We start from the raw sequence: 18824 nt of genomic DNA, 5'->3' as shown, positions 1-18824 counted from the left end.
AGTAGAGTTTAACATAATAATTAAAGTAATTTAAATAGGGTATGTGTTCCATCAGTAATCTCATGCTCCCATTTTCATCCTATTCGAAAACAAGCGATTACGGCACCGTTCGACTCCGTTCTTTTTGTTTTCATGGGTGCTCACTTCTAACAAAAAATACAAAAATAAGAAACAAAACAAACAGCGCTTCAATCCTTTGTTTTTCGTGGGATGAAAATGGGAGCCACATGCTTAATAAGGGAACCAATACCCTACATAGTTCAACTTGACATGGTAAAGGCTGAGTATTTTGCGCAATTATGATCCTATAGAGATCACCAACCTCTGCCCAGCAACTCTTATCCCTCTCCGCGTGGCACTGATCGAGCTGCGTAAAGATCGGGTAACAAACCCCGGTGGGAACTTTGGCTGACTCGAAAGAGGGGTTTGCTTCTTGAAACTTGAGCGTCTGTTCTACAAGAGTAGCGGCTCACAACAGCGTCTGATCCCCATGTATACACAGCTATCTAGGCTGATCGAGAAAAGAAGTTAATATTGATGATCAACTTCATACGGACCGCCTGTTCCAGTGGTAAGAGTCCACCAACAGGTGACCCCTAATTCATGGTGTGATGCGGCTTCATGCTTACCATGCCTAGGAATGAATGGCTAGGGGGGTCTAATAAAAACATAACCGCAAATGGAGCCTGTGGAGTAAAGCCTGTATCCGCAATAATCGGGACACAAAAGTATGGCTGTAGCTCTGCAATGAATTAGTGAAATTGGCCAAATAATTGACTGAGAACTCTTTGGTGTATGTTTATTATTTGTGCCAAATTTCATCAAAATCGATGCATTACTTTTAACTGTAGATGAAAAACAAACAGACGTGGTTTTAAGCATTTTGTACAATCATGACCAATTTTCATCCGCATAATAGATGGTTCTTTAAAGCTACCGTTTAAAGTTCTATGATGATAGGTAATTATGAAATTTCGTCAGCAGTTATGATACTTATAGACACACTTTCTTGAAAAATTTTATCAACTTTGATCAATTGGTTTGAAAGCTACTGCTGTTGATAGGTGTTAGTGTTAGGGAAAATTTTTCGTGTTTTTCATATGCGATGTTTGCCTATTCATAACTTTTGAATTCCTCTGCTAATTTTCATGAAATTTTGACACAAGGTAGTTTATTATTTATATTTTGCTCGCAAAGTTTTAAAATTATTGGTATAGTACTTTCAATAGTACAATCAAAACAATGAAGGGTGCTAACTAATTGATTTCGGAGGGGCTAAAATCACATTCAGTCCCAATAAATGTTTCGACTATAAAATAGTTGATAGTGCATCGATTTTTTTGAAATGTTGCCTATGCAACAAATGTAGATTGAGAGGTTTGTGTTCGAAATTTCAGCCATTTCCATTGCAAATTTCAAAAGTTACAGCGCTAACACGCAAAACTAGGGTCTGTACAAAATTCATTGGCTCACATTCTACTCTCTCATTGCTACAACAAAAAGTACTACTTCGATTCACATGAAATTTTGTAGGTGAAATGAACACATCTTAAGATGTTATTAGGCCAAATTTGAGCAATTTTAATGTATATGTTGCAGAGTTATAGCTGTATTTCTGTGTCCCGATTATTGCGGATACAGGTTTTACCAGGGTGCCCTCCACAGTATGTTGTCCTTACTGCGCTAACCGGAGCAATGGTGCAGAGGACCTTGTGTTTCTCCGAGACAATTGGCTGCCCTTCTTTAGTCTCACTTGAGTCTAAATAAGGGCAGGATTATGAAGATGTTGTTAATTAGTTTAAACTTTCACCTATATGGTTTCGCATTATGCGATTTACACAGTGTATTCTGTGTATCCTCGCCTTTGGCGTTTTCCAATCGATACCGATCTGGTTTTGTTGCTGCTGTTCTTTGTTGTGCTGTTGTTGCGAAGAGTTTAATCTTGCCTAGTTTGGGTAGTGGCTACGGTTAGGATAGATCAGATCAATCTTCAGCACAAAAGAACAGCAACGATCAATCTTTGTAGGCTTATGCAAAATAGTACAGCCCAAGTGGCGTTAGTTCAAGAGCCTTACTTCCGTAAGGGGAATTTCTATCTAGGAAACCTTGTGTTGTGGACAACCCGATTGCGGTGTACCGCGCCGCTGAGCTCGCACAAGACAGAGCACTACTGTCGTGCGCGATGCAATGGAAGCGCATCAATGTATTTTAATTTGGTTGTCGTTTGTGCTCTATGTCTGTGTATTGTTGTCCATTAAGATTAGTTTTGTTTACGTCTCGCGATAAATATGTTGTACCCGTTTTAACGTGTCGCGAAATAAAGTAGTTTTAACCAGTTAATCGTGCGCGTTTTATTCCCCAATGTAGGGACACCGGATACCGAACACCGTCCGGTCACCGCGGTACAAAACCTTGTGAACCCGGTGTTTGCTACTTTCAGTAAACATGAAATGGCAAACTCGCGTGTCATGCCTCGAGCCTGTGTGCTTGTCAACAACGCAATAGTTGCAGCACTCATCTCTGAACTAACCACCAGAGATGTATGTACTATCACAATTGATGTATCTGTTGGAAACCTCAACAGGAAATACGTCTATTGTTCGGTTTGTTTACTGCATGATGAACCATCCCCTACGGACAGTGTTGCGAAATGAGCGAGTACTCACACATTTAGTCAAACTCACTCATGAGTATGAGCAGTACACCTTAAACTCACCGTGATTATTACTCACATTTGAGTAAGCGCTGTACAACTCACACTCACTCGTGAGTATTGACGTGCACATACTCACTCACGAGTATGCTTTACTCATATTCATACGGTAATCTAAAATTTATCTAAAGGCTTGGAATCCTATCAAACATTAAAATGGTAGGGTGCGAGCACCGGTTTTGGCCAGTCTAAGGGAGATCATTTTTATAAAAATAACCAATAATCCGATGAAAACTACCAATGTCTTAAATGAAAGGTTTCGATCTATACTCTATTAGAAAAATGCAGAAATCAAACTAATACTTGATTTTTGTATTAAAAGTGGCACTGGCCAAAATAGAAGCCTTGCCGCAGTTTTGGCCATATTCTCAGCTTTGGTTTCTATTTTGGCCAATCACGTGTATTTCTTATGGGAGTGGCCAAATTAGAAGCGCCCTGGCCAAAATAGATATATGGGAGCTGATTTTTTAAGGAAAATAATTTTTTTCTTCCAGTTTTCAATCAAAATGTATGGTTTTAACAGCTGCATTCCTATTATTATATTAGAATCTACTAGTAAACAATAAGTTTATGCCAATTTAGATCGTTACAGGCTGAATACCGCACTATGGCCAAAACTCCGGGCTGGCCAAAACTGAAGCTTCTACCCTATGTTTTATTGGGGCGAATGTATTGAATCAGTAGACAAGGTTGCTATCCAATAATTCTAGGTATTGTATTTTTTTTTATTCTAGTGACTTGTAACTTACTGCTAGTTCTAAGCGCTCCGTTAAGGGCGGTCCTGAAGAGGTCTCCATTGAGCACAACAGCTTAACGTGAGGGCTTTTGTTTGAAGTTAAACCTCTTGTAGACAGAGATCAATCCCCTGAAATGGCTGTCATCCACATATAACTGGCGTGAAGCCAAAAATTTGGTGCAGGACGTGCACACTTAATCTCCAAATTTGATCTCGGTAATAACGAATACCGAACTCAATCAGTAAAGCTTATTTTAACTGAAATGTCGTTAAAATTTGACAGTTTATCAAAAATAACTTGTCAAAAATAACGAAATTCGGTACTATACGTTTATTACTGATTATCGGCAAACTTTTTTGCCACAGCAATCGGCAATATAATCATATCACTGAATTTCGGTAAAGCGTATCTGTCAAACATAGAAACGAGAGCGTTGTCGTCCGGGTGCCATCTTAAAAAAAAGAGGCAAGGATTTTTTGAAGCCAATCTTTTTCATCGCTGGAATAGGAGGCAATCAGTGAAGTACTAGATTGAAAGTAGTGAGCTGGATTTTTGTATGGTGAGATGTTCAATTCTACATTTCTGCAATGAAATGGTGCAAACAGCGTGGGTTATATGATTTCTTGGCTAATTTAATGCTGTTTGAGCAAAAGTTTGGATAACTTTGTTTTTGTTTTATTTATTTCATGCAACTTCAACAACACAGTTACCCAAACTTTTGCTCAAACAGCATCAAATTAGTCAAGAAATCATATAACCCACGCTATTTGCACCATTTCATTGCAGAAATTGAAACCACTTATGACCCTGGGAGCTCCTGCTGGCCCTGAAGGAGCCAGCCTAAACCCCAAGCAGCTGGTCTAAGCCGCGGCCGCTTCCGGGGTGGGCACACAAGGCCTCTTTTGCTCCCAGGTCCCAGGGCGTTTGACGGAGGGAGAGCTTTCGGATGATGGGTAAGGGGGGATAAACTACTTACATTTGCAATTCTATCCTTTATTCGGGCTTTTCATGGTGGGGCGCGGCGGTTGTTGACGGGGAGCGTGATGGAAAGCGGCGGTAGCCGCCACGAAGGAAAACGGTGATGGCCCCGAGGAAAGTAAACGCCGAGGACGGCGGCGTAGCCGCCACGAGGTACTTAGTGGGCCGCCACGAGGATTGTAGTGGGCCGCCGCGATGAACAGCGCAAAGCGGCAGTAGTCGTGGTAACGGCGGCGGTGGCCGCGACTAAGAGCGGCGGTGGCCGTAGAAGACGAAGAGCGGCGATAGCAGTAGAGAACGGCGGCTGTGGTCATGACAAAATCGGCTTTGGTCGACAAGGCGACGAGGGTTGGCGGTGGCCATGGAGAAAAGCGGCGGGCCGCAGCAACTACCGCTACAAAGGAGGGCAGCGTGGTGGTTATTGGCGGCATTCCGTAGCCGCAAGTGCTACGTGTGGGTCGGCGATGGAGCATTCGTTGCGATTGATGAGTGGTGAGGGGGGGGGGGGCGCTGGGAGTCCGAGCATATTCTAAACCGTAGGTGCCGGAGAAGCACTGAGCCAGACTTGATGATCACCCCCAATTCCCCTACGATTCTTTCATCGGGAGAGGCCGCCGGTCGGACGTTCCAGTGGTTCCCCGCCCGTTAGGGGGGGGGGGGGGGGTGACGTTTGATGGTTTAGCGAACTGTTAATACGGCACTAACTCGTCCGGCATTAGTTCGGCAGGACTACACTCGCGAGGATCCCGGCTCCCTTGATACCGAACACCAGGGCCGGGTCTTTTCCACGCGGTCTTCGCCCGATCCCGTCGACGTCCGTATCGCGCGATGACTCGTACTCTACTCCCCGCTCGGTTGCCTCAATCGTCGTTTTATTTGCCCCACACTTTCGTCTTTGTTCGGTTTCCATCGTCTTCGTACTTCCGATCCACCATCGCTGTCGACTTCATTACCGAGCAGAGGATGCTCGTCAGTACCAACCGCACACCACTGGTGCTGCCCATAGGAACGTTCAAATTGAACGTTATCGCGAAAAAACATTTATCCTCCTTCCCCAAACCATCAGCCAAGCAAAATGTTACCGTTTCGTACGGTAACAAAATGGAGAATTGAACATCTCACCATACAAAAATCCAGCTCACTACTTTCAATCTAGTACTTCACTGATTGCCTCCTATTATTAACTCGTAAGTAAAGCAATTAAATTCGTATGCTTCTGATATGAACATTTTCTAATGAATAGGTTCCTCTTATAATTATCTTTTCAGCTCGTTGTTTTGGAGATGGAGCGCTGCAGGAGGAGTGTTTCCTGGTGCCTGTTTGTTTGCTGCCGGGATGCTACTTCAATCGTCATGAAGGAGGAAAGGCTCCCCGTAAGCATCTGGTCACAAAGGCCGCCCGCAAAAATGTTCCCTCGACCGGCGGAGTGTTAAAGCCGCTTTGTTACCGGCCGGGAACGGTAGCTCTGCGTCGCTACAAAAAGTTCATCAAGTTGCTCATGCGCAAGTAGCCGTTCTAGCGCTTGTTGACTGAAATTGCGCAGGATTTCAAGATGGATCTGCGCTTCCAAAGTGTCGCCGTTGCTGCCCTGCAGGAAGTCAGCGAAACGTACCTGGAAGGATTGTTCGAGGACATTAATCTGTGCGCGATCCACGCCAAGCGTGTCACCATCATGCCGAAGGATATCCAGCTGGCCCGGCGCATCCGTTGCGAGCGTGCGTTGTGTTTGCATAGCAAAACCTGATTTGTATGAATCGAGAATAAAATTGTTAACCTAATTATCATTTTCGTTTTATTTTACTTCCTCTTATTGATGAGCATGAAAGAAAATAATCATTTACTGAATTTCGGTAATAATGTATGCCGAAATTTTCGGCAATGTATTACCGAGCCGCTCGTTAAAGTTTGACAGTTGACGTTTGTAAAGTTTGCAGCCTACTCGGCAATTTGAACTTTTACCGAGATTTTTACCGAGCTCTCAGCTGTTGGATTCTCGGCGAATTATTTTGCCGGCCTCGGCAAATTAAATTAAGTGTGTGGTGTGATTTGAATGGGCGGTTGCGTTAAGCTGAAAACAGTGATTTTTTTCTGTTAGTGCAGGCGTGACATTCACATATAATTAAGTTCAGCGTTGTCTTAAATGGACGAAATGTATTTTTATGCTTGTGCGTCTTGTAAATTTAACAAAGAACACTAAACGCATTGAACAAATGTGTAAACGATCGTTTCTCAAATGCACGATAATTCGTACGACGAAGTTCGCTTTCGCACTTAACACATTGAAAGGCAAGCTGAATTTCGCAAACCTGTAACCGTGACGCCCCACCAAAGGCGGCGGCTTCAAGAACTAACGTTTTCTTCAGGGGGTTGGCAGAGATAGCAATTAAAAAAGCAATTTTACGGAATCGTGTGGTGTGCTCGATTGGTAGCCGATTTGATAGTTCGATAGCAGCAGACTAGCATTTAATGACCTGCTGTAGAGGTGGATATAGTGCTATAATGCCATTTTAGCTGCTTATTGGTTACCTGGGTGTGATTACTGGCCATGTTTATTTGCTCGGCAGTTTTTTTTTTCTTTTTAGGTCCGTGGCTCATATAATTAGGGTGGTCCAACTTTATATGAAAAAAAAACTAAGACTTGAAAAAGCTCATGGGATTCCTTCAGAATTTGTTGACAAAAGGACCCATAAGTTCCATCAAAGTTTCAATTCTATCAAGTCTAAGCACTTTTTTTATGAAACAACCAGCAATTTGTGCTGATAGGGCACAAAGTTGTAACGGATTCTAGCAAAAAATTGCTTAAAAATCAACAATTCGTTTTGCTGGTTTTTGCTTTGCTGGATACGTTTATAGTGTAAGTTTCATGTTCGAAAGTAGAGCACTCAAGTAAATTTACTATTTTTTGTAAATTTTAAATTACAAACTGATCAAGTATTTAGTATGAGGAAAAACGTTACTTTTCCTTACGGAATAATTTGTAGAACGGACTATTTTTCCGCGCAGAAAAACTACAGCTCTTTTAGATTTACAAGGGAGGCGTTACCAGTGTAAAACTTTTTTCCTTACTTGCCTGCACAAGTAATTTTGAAGCGAAACCACTATTTGGCCATTACATGCCCTATCTTTTTGCACAGTAATAGAAACTAGCCATATGGGAAAAAACAATCAAATGTATGCAGAAAAGAAAAGTTTTAAATGTTTGAACGTAGGAGATGCTGTAATTGACCCTACCATTTTTTATTTGAAGGTAGGTAAATATATGCCAAACATCTTTATTGAATACCGTAAAGTGACCCGACGTATGCGAAAAAAGTTATACCCTAACAAAGTGTGGCGTGATATAGAGATTTAATATTGATGATATTACTTTGCATGCGTAGGTAAACAATAAGAGTTTTTAGCCTATGGTGCCAAAATTCTCGAGCAGATACACCTTTCCTCGAAAACTGTGCCTAGTATATAAATAATCACCATTGCAGTACAGAACAAACGAAAACATCATTTCAAACAAACAAAAATAACTTACTCACTAAACTCACCGTGAGTAAAATGAGTAACTCACGCGTGAGTAATGACGTCATACTCTCGCGTGAGTATTACCCACAAGTGAGTAATACTCACGCGAGAGTATGACGTCATTACTCACGCGTGAGTATACTCATACGCGAGTAACTCACAGCGTGAGCATTACTCACAAATGAGTAAGGTGAGTGAGTATTTTTTACTCGTGAGCATGAGTTTCGCAACACTGCCTACGGATGCTTTCAAACAAGTCATCGCATACTGCACTTCAAAAGGCCTTCCGCTAATTGTTGGCAGTGATGCTAATGCTCACCATATCATCTGGGGCTGCTCAGACATTAACTTGAGAGGCTCCAGTTTGATGGAGTACTTAAGTAGTACAGATCTAGCCTAGATCTACTTAGGGAACGTTCAAAAATTACGTCCGAACTTTGTGGGGAGGGGGGGGGGGGTTCTAGAAAGTGTGACAGTACGTGTATTGGGTATAGGAAAATTATTTGACAGAGGGGGGAGGGGGCTGGGGTTCTAGAAATCCCAAAAAGGATGGACGTAATATTTGAATCTTCCCTTAACATAGGCAACCGCCCAACCTTCATGGTATCTGCTAAGGAGGAAGTGTTAGACATAACGCTTTGCTCTAGTAGAATTAGTCACGAACTGACCAATTGGCATGTGTCAGATGATGAATCTTTATCTGACCATAGCTACATCATTTTTGAAGATTTAAATGTTACTTCGCAAACATTGCGTTTCAGGAATCCCCGGTCACCAAACTGGGATCTTTTTACTGATTTGGTTGCGGCCAAATTCCATGGATACTCACCATCCATTTACACTTCAAGTGATTTAGATGATGCCGTTGATTCTACAACAACCTTCATCATGGCAGCTTTTGAAGAAGCATGTCCTCTACGGTCTGTGAAGATCACAAGAGGAACCCCTTGGTGGAACTCTGATCTGGCGAGACTCAGGAAACAATGTAGAAAGAGTTGGAACAGACGACGTTCGGCTGGTTCGGAGGCTTTCAGGTCGGCTCGCAAGGCCTACAGGAAAGCTCTCCGGTCTGCTGAACGATCCGGCTGGAAAAACCTTTGTACAAATGTTTCCAGTTTGAGTAAAGTCAGTTGGTTAAACAAAATCCTTGCGAAATCTAAGGATTTCCGAGTGAACAAACTTCGTTGGCCAAATGGCGATCTGACTTCCTCTGATGAGGAAGTTCTGGAATGCTTATTCAACACACTCTTAACTGAATGTGTGGATATTACATCTTCGGATGAACCTGATGTCATTTCTTGTAGTTACGATTCCCTGGCTTCGGCTCGGAGTATTGTAACTATAGAATCGATTGAGTGGGCACTTAATAGCTTTGCTCCTTTCAAATCTCCTGGGGCAGATGGTATTTATCCTATTTTGCTTCAGAAGAGATTTGATCATTTCAAACATGTTTTGAAAAAAAAAATACTTGTTTGCAGTTTTGCTACAGGGTAAATTTGTGCTCATTCTGCGAATGGAGTGACGTGAGAAAAGTCCGAGTCGTATATCGAGGTGAGAAATCTCGACTCGAATGAGGTGACTCTTCATTTGATTTACACGGCGAGTCACTTAATTCGAGACGGTATTCCTCACTTCGATATACGACTCCGATTTTTCTCACGTCACTCCATTCGCAGAATGAGCACAATTCCCAAATCCAGGCGGGATATTACTGTGAAGTTTATTCCGAAAGTGGGTCGTGCGTCGTATGAAGAAGCAAAGAGTTTCGGACCTATCAGTTTGACCTCTTTTCTTCTGAAATGCTTAGAACGCATTGTGGATCATCACATCCGTGATGTTCATCTGGCCAACGTGCCTCTTCATGTGAACCTATGTGAACCTATGCCTACCAATATGGTAAGTCCACTGTGACTCTTTTACACAAGGTTGTTTACGAATACGATATCGAGAAAGCATTCGCTCAAAAGCAATCTTGTATGGGTGTTTTCTTAAATATCGAAGGTGCCTTTGACAATGTGCCTTTCGATGCCATATTGGAAGCCGCACGGAGTCTAATTGGATTCATCAAATGCTCAAAAACCGACATCTCTTCTCGACATTGCGTTAAGCAGTGATTAGGAAAGTGAGTGTTTGTGGATGCCCCCAAGGGGGAGTCTTGTCACCGCTTTTGTGGAATCTCGTAGCAGATACGCTATTGAGGCAACTCAATAATAGCGATTTTCCTACTTATATGGTTTTGCCGACGACTACCTAGCATTGTTAGTTGGTATGTGCATCAGCACCCTTTTCGACCTGATGCAAAACGCTCTTCAGGTAGTTGAGGGTTAGTGTCGCCAATATGGCCTTTCGGTAAATCCGAGTAAAACATCTATTGTTCTTTTCACGGAAAAGCGAAACCGTAATGGTGTTCGACCTTTACGCCTCTTTAATTCTGAAATCAATGTGACTGAACAGGTAAAGTACGTTGGAGTCATTCTTGATTCCAAGCTTTCCTGGACACCTCACATTGAGTTCAGAATCAAGAAAGCTTGTATGGCCTTCGGGCAAAGCCGATGAACCTTTGGTACAACTTGGGGTCTAAAACCCAAGTATATCAAATGGATCTACACAACTGTTGTTCGGCCAATATTGGATGTCTTGTGTGGTGGCAAAAGGGCGAAATGAGAACGGTCCAATCAAAGTTAGGCCATCTCCAAAGGATGTGCTTAATGGCGATGTCTGCAGCGTTCTCTTCAACTCCCACGGCAGCGCTCGAAGTTCTCTTTGACGTTGCTCCACTACACATTCATCTCAAACAAGAAGCACTTTCTTGCACTTACCGTCTACGGGTACTCGGTCTACTAGAGGAAACTCTTGTGAACCGCACATCAACACACACCTCGTTGTTTCCACTTCTGGTGAATTGGGACAAAATTGTCCTTGCACCAAGTGATCTTACAATTGCTTGTAATTTCTCATATAGGACATTTTCCACGAAATTCCCTTCCCGGGAAGAGTGGACAACTGGATATCTGAAAAAAAAATAATATTTCAGATGGCATCGTATGTTACACTGATGGCTCCCTTCTCGAAGGTCGAGCAGGTGCTGGTGTTTATTCTCGTGAGCTAAGGCTGTATCAGTCTTATTCACTTAGTAGACACTGCACCGTTTTTGAGGCCGAAAACTTTGCTCTTATGTGCGGAGTGCAATCAGCACTTCAGCAGCACGTAATGGGCAAAGTAATATACTTCTGTTCAGATAGCCAGGCTGCTATTAAAGCACTTGCTTCGGCCAACTCTAGGTCGAAGATAGTTATCGCTTGTCGAACTCAAATCGAGGAGCTGAATTCAGCTAACGCTGTTCACCTTGTATGGGTACCTGGCCATTCTTCCATCGCTGGAAATGAATTGGCTGATGAGTTAGCTCACACTGGAGCATCGCATGACTTCATTGGCCCTGAGCCAGCTATTCCAATATTGAAGTGTTGGGTAAAGCTTCAGATTCACACCTGGGCTGCTACTCAACACAGACAATACTGGAATAGTTTGGAGTCATGTCGTCAAACCAAATTGTATTGTACACTGAGTCATCTCCAAGGGTGGCGAAGTATGTTACAAATGTGTCAAAGCAGAATCGCAGCATTCTGGTCAAAGCATTGACTGGCCACTGCCGACTCACCTATCACATGGCAAATTCGGTAAACACTTATTAAGTGAAACTGACTTCAGAGACCTGAATAATCAGGATATTCTGTTGTTCTTAACCCGCTGTGGTAAAGAGCTATAGGCTCTCTTTCGCTTTATGCGTTATTACAGTGCCCTTTTCAGGGCGCTGTTTGAACCCCAGGCTTATTCTGCGCGGCGTGTGAGGTGAGACGAGTCGAATGAGGTGACAAAAGTCGACTCGCCCCATTTGATTTACATTAGTCGTCTCACGTCACGTGAAACGAAACCATCCGTCTCACCTCACACGCCGCGCAGAATAAACCTGCCCGTAGTGGTACGCTTATGCGTTAGTATGCTCTTCCAGGGCACTTTTCGAATTTCCCTACCTGTCCTTATCCCCATCCCTATCCTTATTTCCTTCCTTTTCCTCCAGGTAGATGAAGAAATAGGCTATTATTTTGGCGATGGCACAAATGTCCCAAATGGAGGATATTGTGCCTCTGGAGCCGCCCTTCTGATAGGGGTGGCTGATCGCCGTCCGAGTTCCAAGCAAGGACTCTAAGTTCAACTGTGGACCATGGCCCTCCGGAAAATAGGGAGTTAGTGCCTGACCCTACGAGCCAGTCGTGAAAAAACATTGTAACTGAAAATCAGCAACAGAATAATATAAATTATGAAAACGACCCCAGCGAACAAAAGGTACTTATGATTGGAACCCACGCTTTTTGTATCATTTCATTAGAGGGATCCACTAAACAGGTAAACTGCTGATAAAGGATTCGCGACTACGAAGTTGCAGAATGTGCGTGGGTGAAGGTTTACGTGATTTTTACGTATTTTTTGCTTTTTTTACGCACATTCTGACAGTTCCTTGCGAGGTTTTTCATTAGTGCGACAAAGACTTGGAATCTCTTTCAAATTCGTAGGTGCGAGTTAACATGATTAAACGTCGCGATCGCCGAGGCAATCTTTGATTATTTCATTCGCATTAGGACACATTCAGGGAAGTACTAGAATTGAAGTAATGAGCCATTTTTGTATAGTGAGTGAAGGTCATTCTCCGTTTCTGCAATGAAATGGTTCAAAAAGCGTGGTGGGTATTATGGTGATTCCTTGCCTAATTTAATGCTGTTTGAACAAAACTTTGGGTAATCGTGTTGTTGTTTTCTCCATTCCTTGCAATTTAAACAACACAGTTATCCGAAGTTTTGCTCAAACAGCGTCTCACCATACAAGCATCCAGCTCACATACTACAAATCTAGAACTTCAACGATCGTGCCCTATTTCATGAAACATTTCAAATAATCATGGGTAACGCAGTTGTTTGATCTGTTTAGTGAATCCCCTAATACAGAAACGGTGGATTAATCTTCTCACTATACAAAAAATCCAGCTAACTACATTCAATCTAGTACTTCACCGATTGTTTCCATTATGTTGAGAAACCACAATTTCGGAAACTTTTGTTCTTACACTTCTTACGTCATTAAAACACTTAATTTTGAAATAAATTTATTGAATAATGCTTGCGATACAAAAAGAACATACATTCAATTGTAATTCCGTCCACCTTCCCCGAAAAATAGCTCTACCTCCCTAATCCATCCTAGTCTTCAGTTTCTTTACCGTGAGTTTCTCCTTCTCGACGATGTAAACGGTCGCACCCCAACCGGAGATGGCATCCCGATCGAACGCATTCACCAACGCTTGGGAGATGACCTCAAACAGCCCCTCCGGTTCCAGATCCGGCTTCCACAGGGTTTCGCACATACCGTACAGCTGCTCGGCGCAAGTTCCGGCAACCACGAAATCGTTCGGCATATTGGGGCATCCGATCAGGTCCATGTTGCAGATGAATGGTTCGAACGTTTTCGGATTCAATCCGGCAATGACCGGCTCGATGAAGTACGGTCCGAAGCGCTTCTCGTACAGGAAGTTGGACAGCATAGCGGCGAAGCGCTCGGGGGTCATCTCCCGGTTCTCTCGGACTTCGTACAGATTCTTGCGGAACAGTAGCCGCTGGTGCACCGTCAGAATGTCCGTCTGAAGACCCACCAGACCGAGGTACATGTGTGGATTAATTTCAAAGACCTTCTCGAAGTCGGTCGCAATCGTCTGGGCCTGGACACCGAAGCGATGATCCGTCGCAATGGCAACACAATTTTTGCCCTTCATCGCCACCACACAGCCGCCGTTGTACGCTAGAATGGACATGGTTCCTACGGTGCTAAACGGATTACCTACAAAGGGGAAATGCGGGAACGTATAGAAAAGTTTTATTCATCAAAATAATTTATCAAAACTTACAATAATTCCAACGAGGTTAGTCGTTTACTGCTTGCAATTTCTGCTTCAACAAAAAACCGGAGTGATGCGCGAGAATGACAGTCACTTTTTGCCGTTTGACAACATCGTCGTCCAATGAGGTACAGATACAGGTGGCGCAGATAAACATTGAAAACCACTGGTTGTCTCTTTTGTTCTACCGCTGATCAAATGCAACTCAATTAGTGACGTCACTAATTGAGTTGCATTTGATCAGCGGGAGAACAAAAGAGACAACCAGTGGTTTGCAATGTTTATCTGCGCCACCTGTATCTGTACCTCATTGATCGTCGTCTGGCCGCACGCGAAACGTCAAATCACTCTTCACCCCTGTGACTGCGCATGGTGGTAGATGTTCGTTTTTGTGACTGAAGTTGCTTTGGGAACGTTCAAAAATTACGTCCAACATTTGGGGGAGGGGGGGGTCTACAAAAGTGTGACACTACGTGTATTAGGTATAGGGAAAATGCGTGACAAAGGGGGGAGGGGGGGTCTAGAAATCCCAAAAATTGATGGACGTAATATTTGAATCTTCCCTTTATATTGACGAATACACTGGAAAATATAGTTCGAATACACTGGAACTATAGTTCGTTTTGTTTTTACATGATGGAAAGGGGATGACAAAACGGCATAATTCAAATAACAATATATATTGCAGACTACATCTCAAATTGGACTACACGCAGAAAAATATATTGTAAAGTCAAAAGAATTCTGAATAGTTTCAACAAATTTTATTGTAGACTCAGGGCTTACCAATTAATTTTGTTGATTCAACAAATCTACAAATTCATAACAACAATAGAATTTGTTGTTTCTAAAAATGCCCAAAAACAATTAGCTGTCACAAACAAAACATAACTTTTTTTGAAACAAAAATACGATTTATCAAATCAATAAAAACAATGTGTTGAAGCAACAAAAGAAGCCATATTGAAACTAATATTCATATTTGTTGTTTCAACAAATATAAATTTTAAAACTAACCCATCTTATGTTTTGATATTAGAAAAAAGTTTTATTAGTTAGGTTTTATTTTCATTATGAACATAATAAAACATTTCTCTAAAACACTATATCAAATTACACAATTTATGATTAAATGCATGCCACTATATCTAGATTGAGTTTGAATAAGGGCGAAAGTAACATGAGAGAGTTCTCTTCATCGACTCTCTCTTCTTCAAATTCAAGTGACAATTTGCAAGCATGGTTGCACTTTTTGGTCATGAATCGCTACGTTGCGATGCTATCTAGCGTCTAAGTGTAAAAAAATCGATTTAATTTGCATTTTGCCACTTTAATTTGCAGAAGAGAGAGTCGATGAAGAGAACTCTCTCATGTTACTTTCGCCCTTATTTAAACTCAATCTAGATATAAATTCTGATAACGTTCCAAGGTAGTATGGCGCGGTTCCTTTTCTGCAGTGCTTACTTTGTTGAATATTCGATCTAAAAAACAAGTAAATAAAATAAGTAATCATATGTCAATCAGTCGTTCTGAAATTACCTTCAACTTTCCTCATACGATTTCCCTTTTTTTTCATAGAATCGTCCCTCATCTTCGAAAAAAATTGCTGAAATGATCGAATGATGAGTAAAATTACAACACCGCAGTTGCACACTTACCTTTATTAACAGTAGCAAAAGCCAGAGCAAAAGAAAAATCGAAAGAACAACTAAAATTACGATTTTTGCACGAAGCACTTTTCTCCCAGTAATTTCACACAAAAAACGTCCACTGTTTACTTTACAAAATCAAAATGGTGATCGTAATACATCCAGATTGTTGATTCTAAAAATATGTTTGGTAGACACAATAATAAAAGTTTGTTGACAACACAATCTGGCGCAGATATTATTTCAATTCAAAAAATTTGTTGTTTTGATGATATAGTAGAATAGAAACAAATAAAGAGATAAATTGATTCAATGCATACAAGAATGGTAAAAGCAAATAGACGCGTTTTTAGGTTTAACCTACCGATATTTTTCTGCGTGTATCACACTTTTTTTTGGTACGCCTAAAAAGTGTGATAAAAGTGCACATTTGTCTCGGATCGTCTCGTGGTCTTCGGTGCACTTATTCCTCCATTTACAAGGAATAAGTAGTTCTGCATCTCTGAGTAGAAGTTGTTGAGAGTCGACCCCGCTGTGCTGTCAAAAATTTTCAGGCTCAGTGAACTAAATGTTCATCGCGGTCCGAGTTTTGACACTAGAGCAGGGTCGTTCCCAATCAGAATTGTTCAATTCTGATTGGAAATCTTCCACTTCTGATTGGAAGCGACCCCGCTCTAGTGTCAAAATTCTCGGACCGCGATGAATTCCGTTCATCGGTACACTCGTCTATAGTCGAGTGCACCGATGAACATTGAGTTCACTGAGCCTGAAAATTTTTGACAGCACAGCGGGGTCGACTCAACAACTTCTACTCAGAGATGCATCACCAAAATGCGCTGATATTTATAGTTAATGCGCTAGTCCATATTTTTGCAACTTCATAGTGAAAATTATATGCAATAAATTAAACAAATTTTCAGCTGGGTAGAAATTGTTGAGAGTCGACCCCGCTGTGGTGTCAAAATTTGCTGCCCGAGTGAACTTTCAGCGGGCGGTGCACTCGTCTATGGACTTATCCACCGATGTACCGAATTAATCGCGGTCCGAGAATTTTGACACTAGAGCGGGGTCTGTTCCAGTCAGAATCGTCCAATTCTGATTGGAAACGGCCCCGCTCTAGTGTCAAAATTCTTGGACCGCGATGAATTTGGTTCATCGGTGGATAAGCCCATAGGAACATTTTTGAATTCCCAGTGCGAAAAATGTCGAGCTCCGTCACACAAGGTTGACTTCAAGTGTCAAAGTAGAACTATTTTCCATTTCACTTATTTCGAATTTTCTCAATATTCCTTTGTTTTTCAAGTTCGAGTAAAGTACAATTCCGATTAGAATACCATGCTTGATCGTATTATTCAATATAAGCGAGATTTCGTCTTTAATTTTAGGACCCTATTGCACCGTCTAAACCCGCGATTCATGTGAGCTGAATAGGAAGCAATCAGTGAAGTACTAGATTGAAAGTAGTGAGCTGGATTTTTGTATGGTGAGATGATCAATTCTCCGTTTTTGCAATGAAATGGTGCAAACAGCTTGGGTTATATGATTTCTTGCCTAATTTGATGCTGTTTGAGCAAAAGTTTGGGTAACTGTGTTGTTGTATTATTTATTTCTTGCAACTTCAACAACACAGTTACCCAAACTTTTGCTCAAACAGCATCAAATTAGGTAAGAAATCATATAACCCACGCTGTTTGCAGCATTTCTTTGCAGAAACGGAGAATTGATCATCTCACCATACAAAAATCCAGCTCACTACTTTCAATCTAGTACTTCACTGATTGCTTCCTATTCAAGTCATCTGTCAGTGAGATGAATTCAATTCAGTTTGCTTACGCTCCGCATGAGTTGAACAATGTAAACACTTGCTTCAACTGAGATGCATTCAGTTACAAATTTTGAAAACGACGTATAATCAATGTTGTAGCATTGATTATACGTCGTTTTCAAAATTTGTTACTGCATTCAAGAGCATTCAAGCAAAGAATAAAAATTCTCGAACACTCAAGTCATTTGCTCAGTCTAATCCGAGGTCTAAACATATCATTCCATTGGATTGAACATCTTTGAGAAGTTAGCAAGTGAAATGCTCGTTTCAGTTGAACAATGTAAACCAGGCATTATACCAATGAGGTACAGATACAGGTGGCGCAGATAAACATTGCAAACCACTGGTTGTCTCTTTTGTTCTCCCGCTGATCAAATGCAACTCAATTAGTGACGTCACTAATTGAGTTGCATTTGATCAGCGGTAGAACAAAAGAGACAACCAGTGGTTTTCAATGTTTATCTGCGCCACCTGTATCTGTACCTCATTGGCATTATACTTCAACAGCTGTTCAGCCCAAAACACGTGTTTTCCATTCTGATTTCGCTGTCAGTATTTTTATCGCACGGTGAGAAAACTTGTATCGAATGCGGCCAAAACGTGTTGGTACTTATTTAAGATATTATTTCCAGACGTACTAATTGCGAAATGATTATGTTTTTATTTTTATTATTAAATATCGATCTTTATAAATTTATGGTAATATGTGGTGCGGTATGGTCTTGGACATGGTGCATTCACAACACCTGTTCAAGTAATCTACTCATATCTAGTCGAAGATCCGTAAAACATCTTTTTATTTATGTTTCTGTCATGTAATCTTGATATTATGTTCAACAAATAGTGCATAATGATGCTTGGGGGTACTTGAAATGTGTCGACTTGTGAATGCTGTTTGGTTATCTAGGTGACTGAGGGAACATATTTGGGAACAATATTCAGTAAACACGACAGCCTCGTCCATATAGCCGAGGCGGTAAACGCACGAGTATTCAGCATGACCATGCTGAGGGTGACGGGTTCGATTCCCGGTCGGTCCAGGATCTTTTCGTAAAGGAAATTTCCTTGACTTCCTTGGGCATAGAGTATCTTCGTGCCTGCCACACGATATACACATGCAAAATGGTAATTGGCAGAGGAAGCTCTCAGTTAAAAACTGTGGAAGTGCTCATAGAACACTAAGCTGAGAAGCAGGCTTTGTCCCAGTGAGGACGTTACGCCAAGAAGAAGAAGAAGACAGCCTCGAAATGTCAAATGCATCGATCCAAGCGTCTCGTACAATGGAACTGCTGCAGAAGATAAAAAATATAATAATCAAGGTACAACATATCTCATTACAGACTAATAATAATGAATAAATGCCTGAACAACTTGGTTGTCCAAACAGTTTTAGCCATGATTTATCCCATTATCCGAACAAAGTTCCGAGTCAAACGATGACGGGTTGAAGGCGTCTATTTGG

At 41.6% G+C, this 18824-nt stretch overlaps 2 protein-coding genes across 2 annotated transcripts in view; both read right to left on the bottom strand.

Annotated features, from left to right (window-relative positions):
• Positions 1 to 18824, bottom strand: part of LOC115266033 (uncharacterized) — a 521849-nt gene that overhangs the window by 287459 nt on the left and 215566 nt on the right. The window lies entirely within an intron of this gene.
• Positions 13086 to 14017, bottom strand: LOC134284199 (proteasome subunit beta type-3-like). Its single transcript, XM_062842799.1, has 2 exons — positions 13898 to 14017; positions 13086 to 13830 (listed from the first exon to the last, which is right to left on the bottom strand). Exon 2 carries the CDS (start codon positions 13802 to 13804, stop codon positions 13187 to 13189), a length of 618 nt encoding a protein of 205 aa, XP_062698783.1. The 5' UTR covers positions 13805 to 13830; positions 13898 to 14017; the 3' UTR covers positions 13086 to 13186.

This window comes from Aedes albopictus, chromosome 3 (assembly GCF_035046485.1).
Source record: "Aedes albopictus strain Foshan chromosome 3, AalbF5, whole genome shotgun sequence".
Lineage (NCBI taxonomy): Eukaryota > Metazoa > Arthropoda > Insecta > Diptera > Culicidae > Aedes > Aedes albopictus.
This window is presented reverse-complemented; position numbering and strand designations above follow the sequence as displayed.

Excerpts from the sequence above, each read along its gene's own strand:
- LOC134284199 (XM_062842799.1), bottom strand. The coding sequence starts at position 13,804 with ATGTCCATTCTAGCGTACAACGGCGGCTGTGTGGTGGCGATGAAGGGC.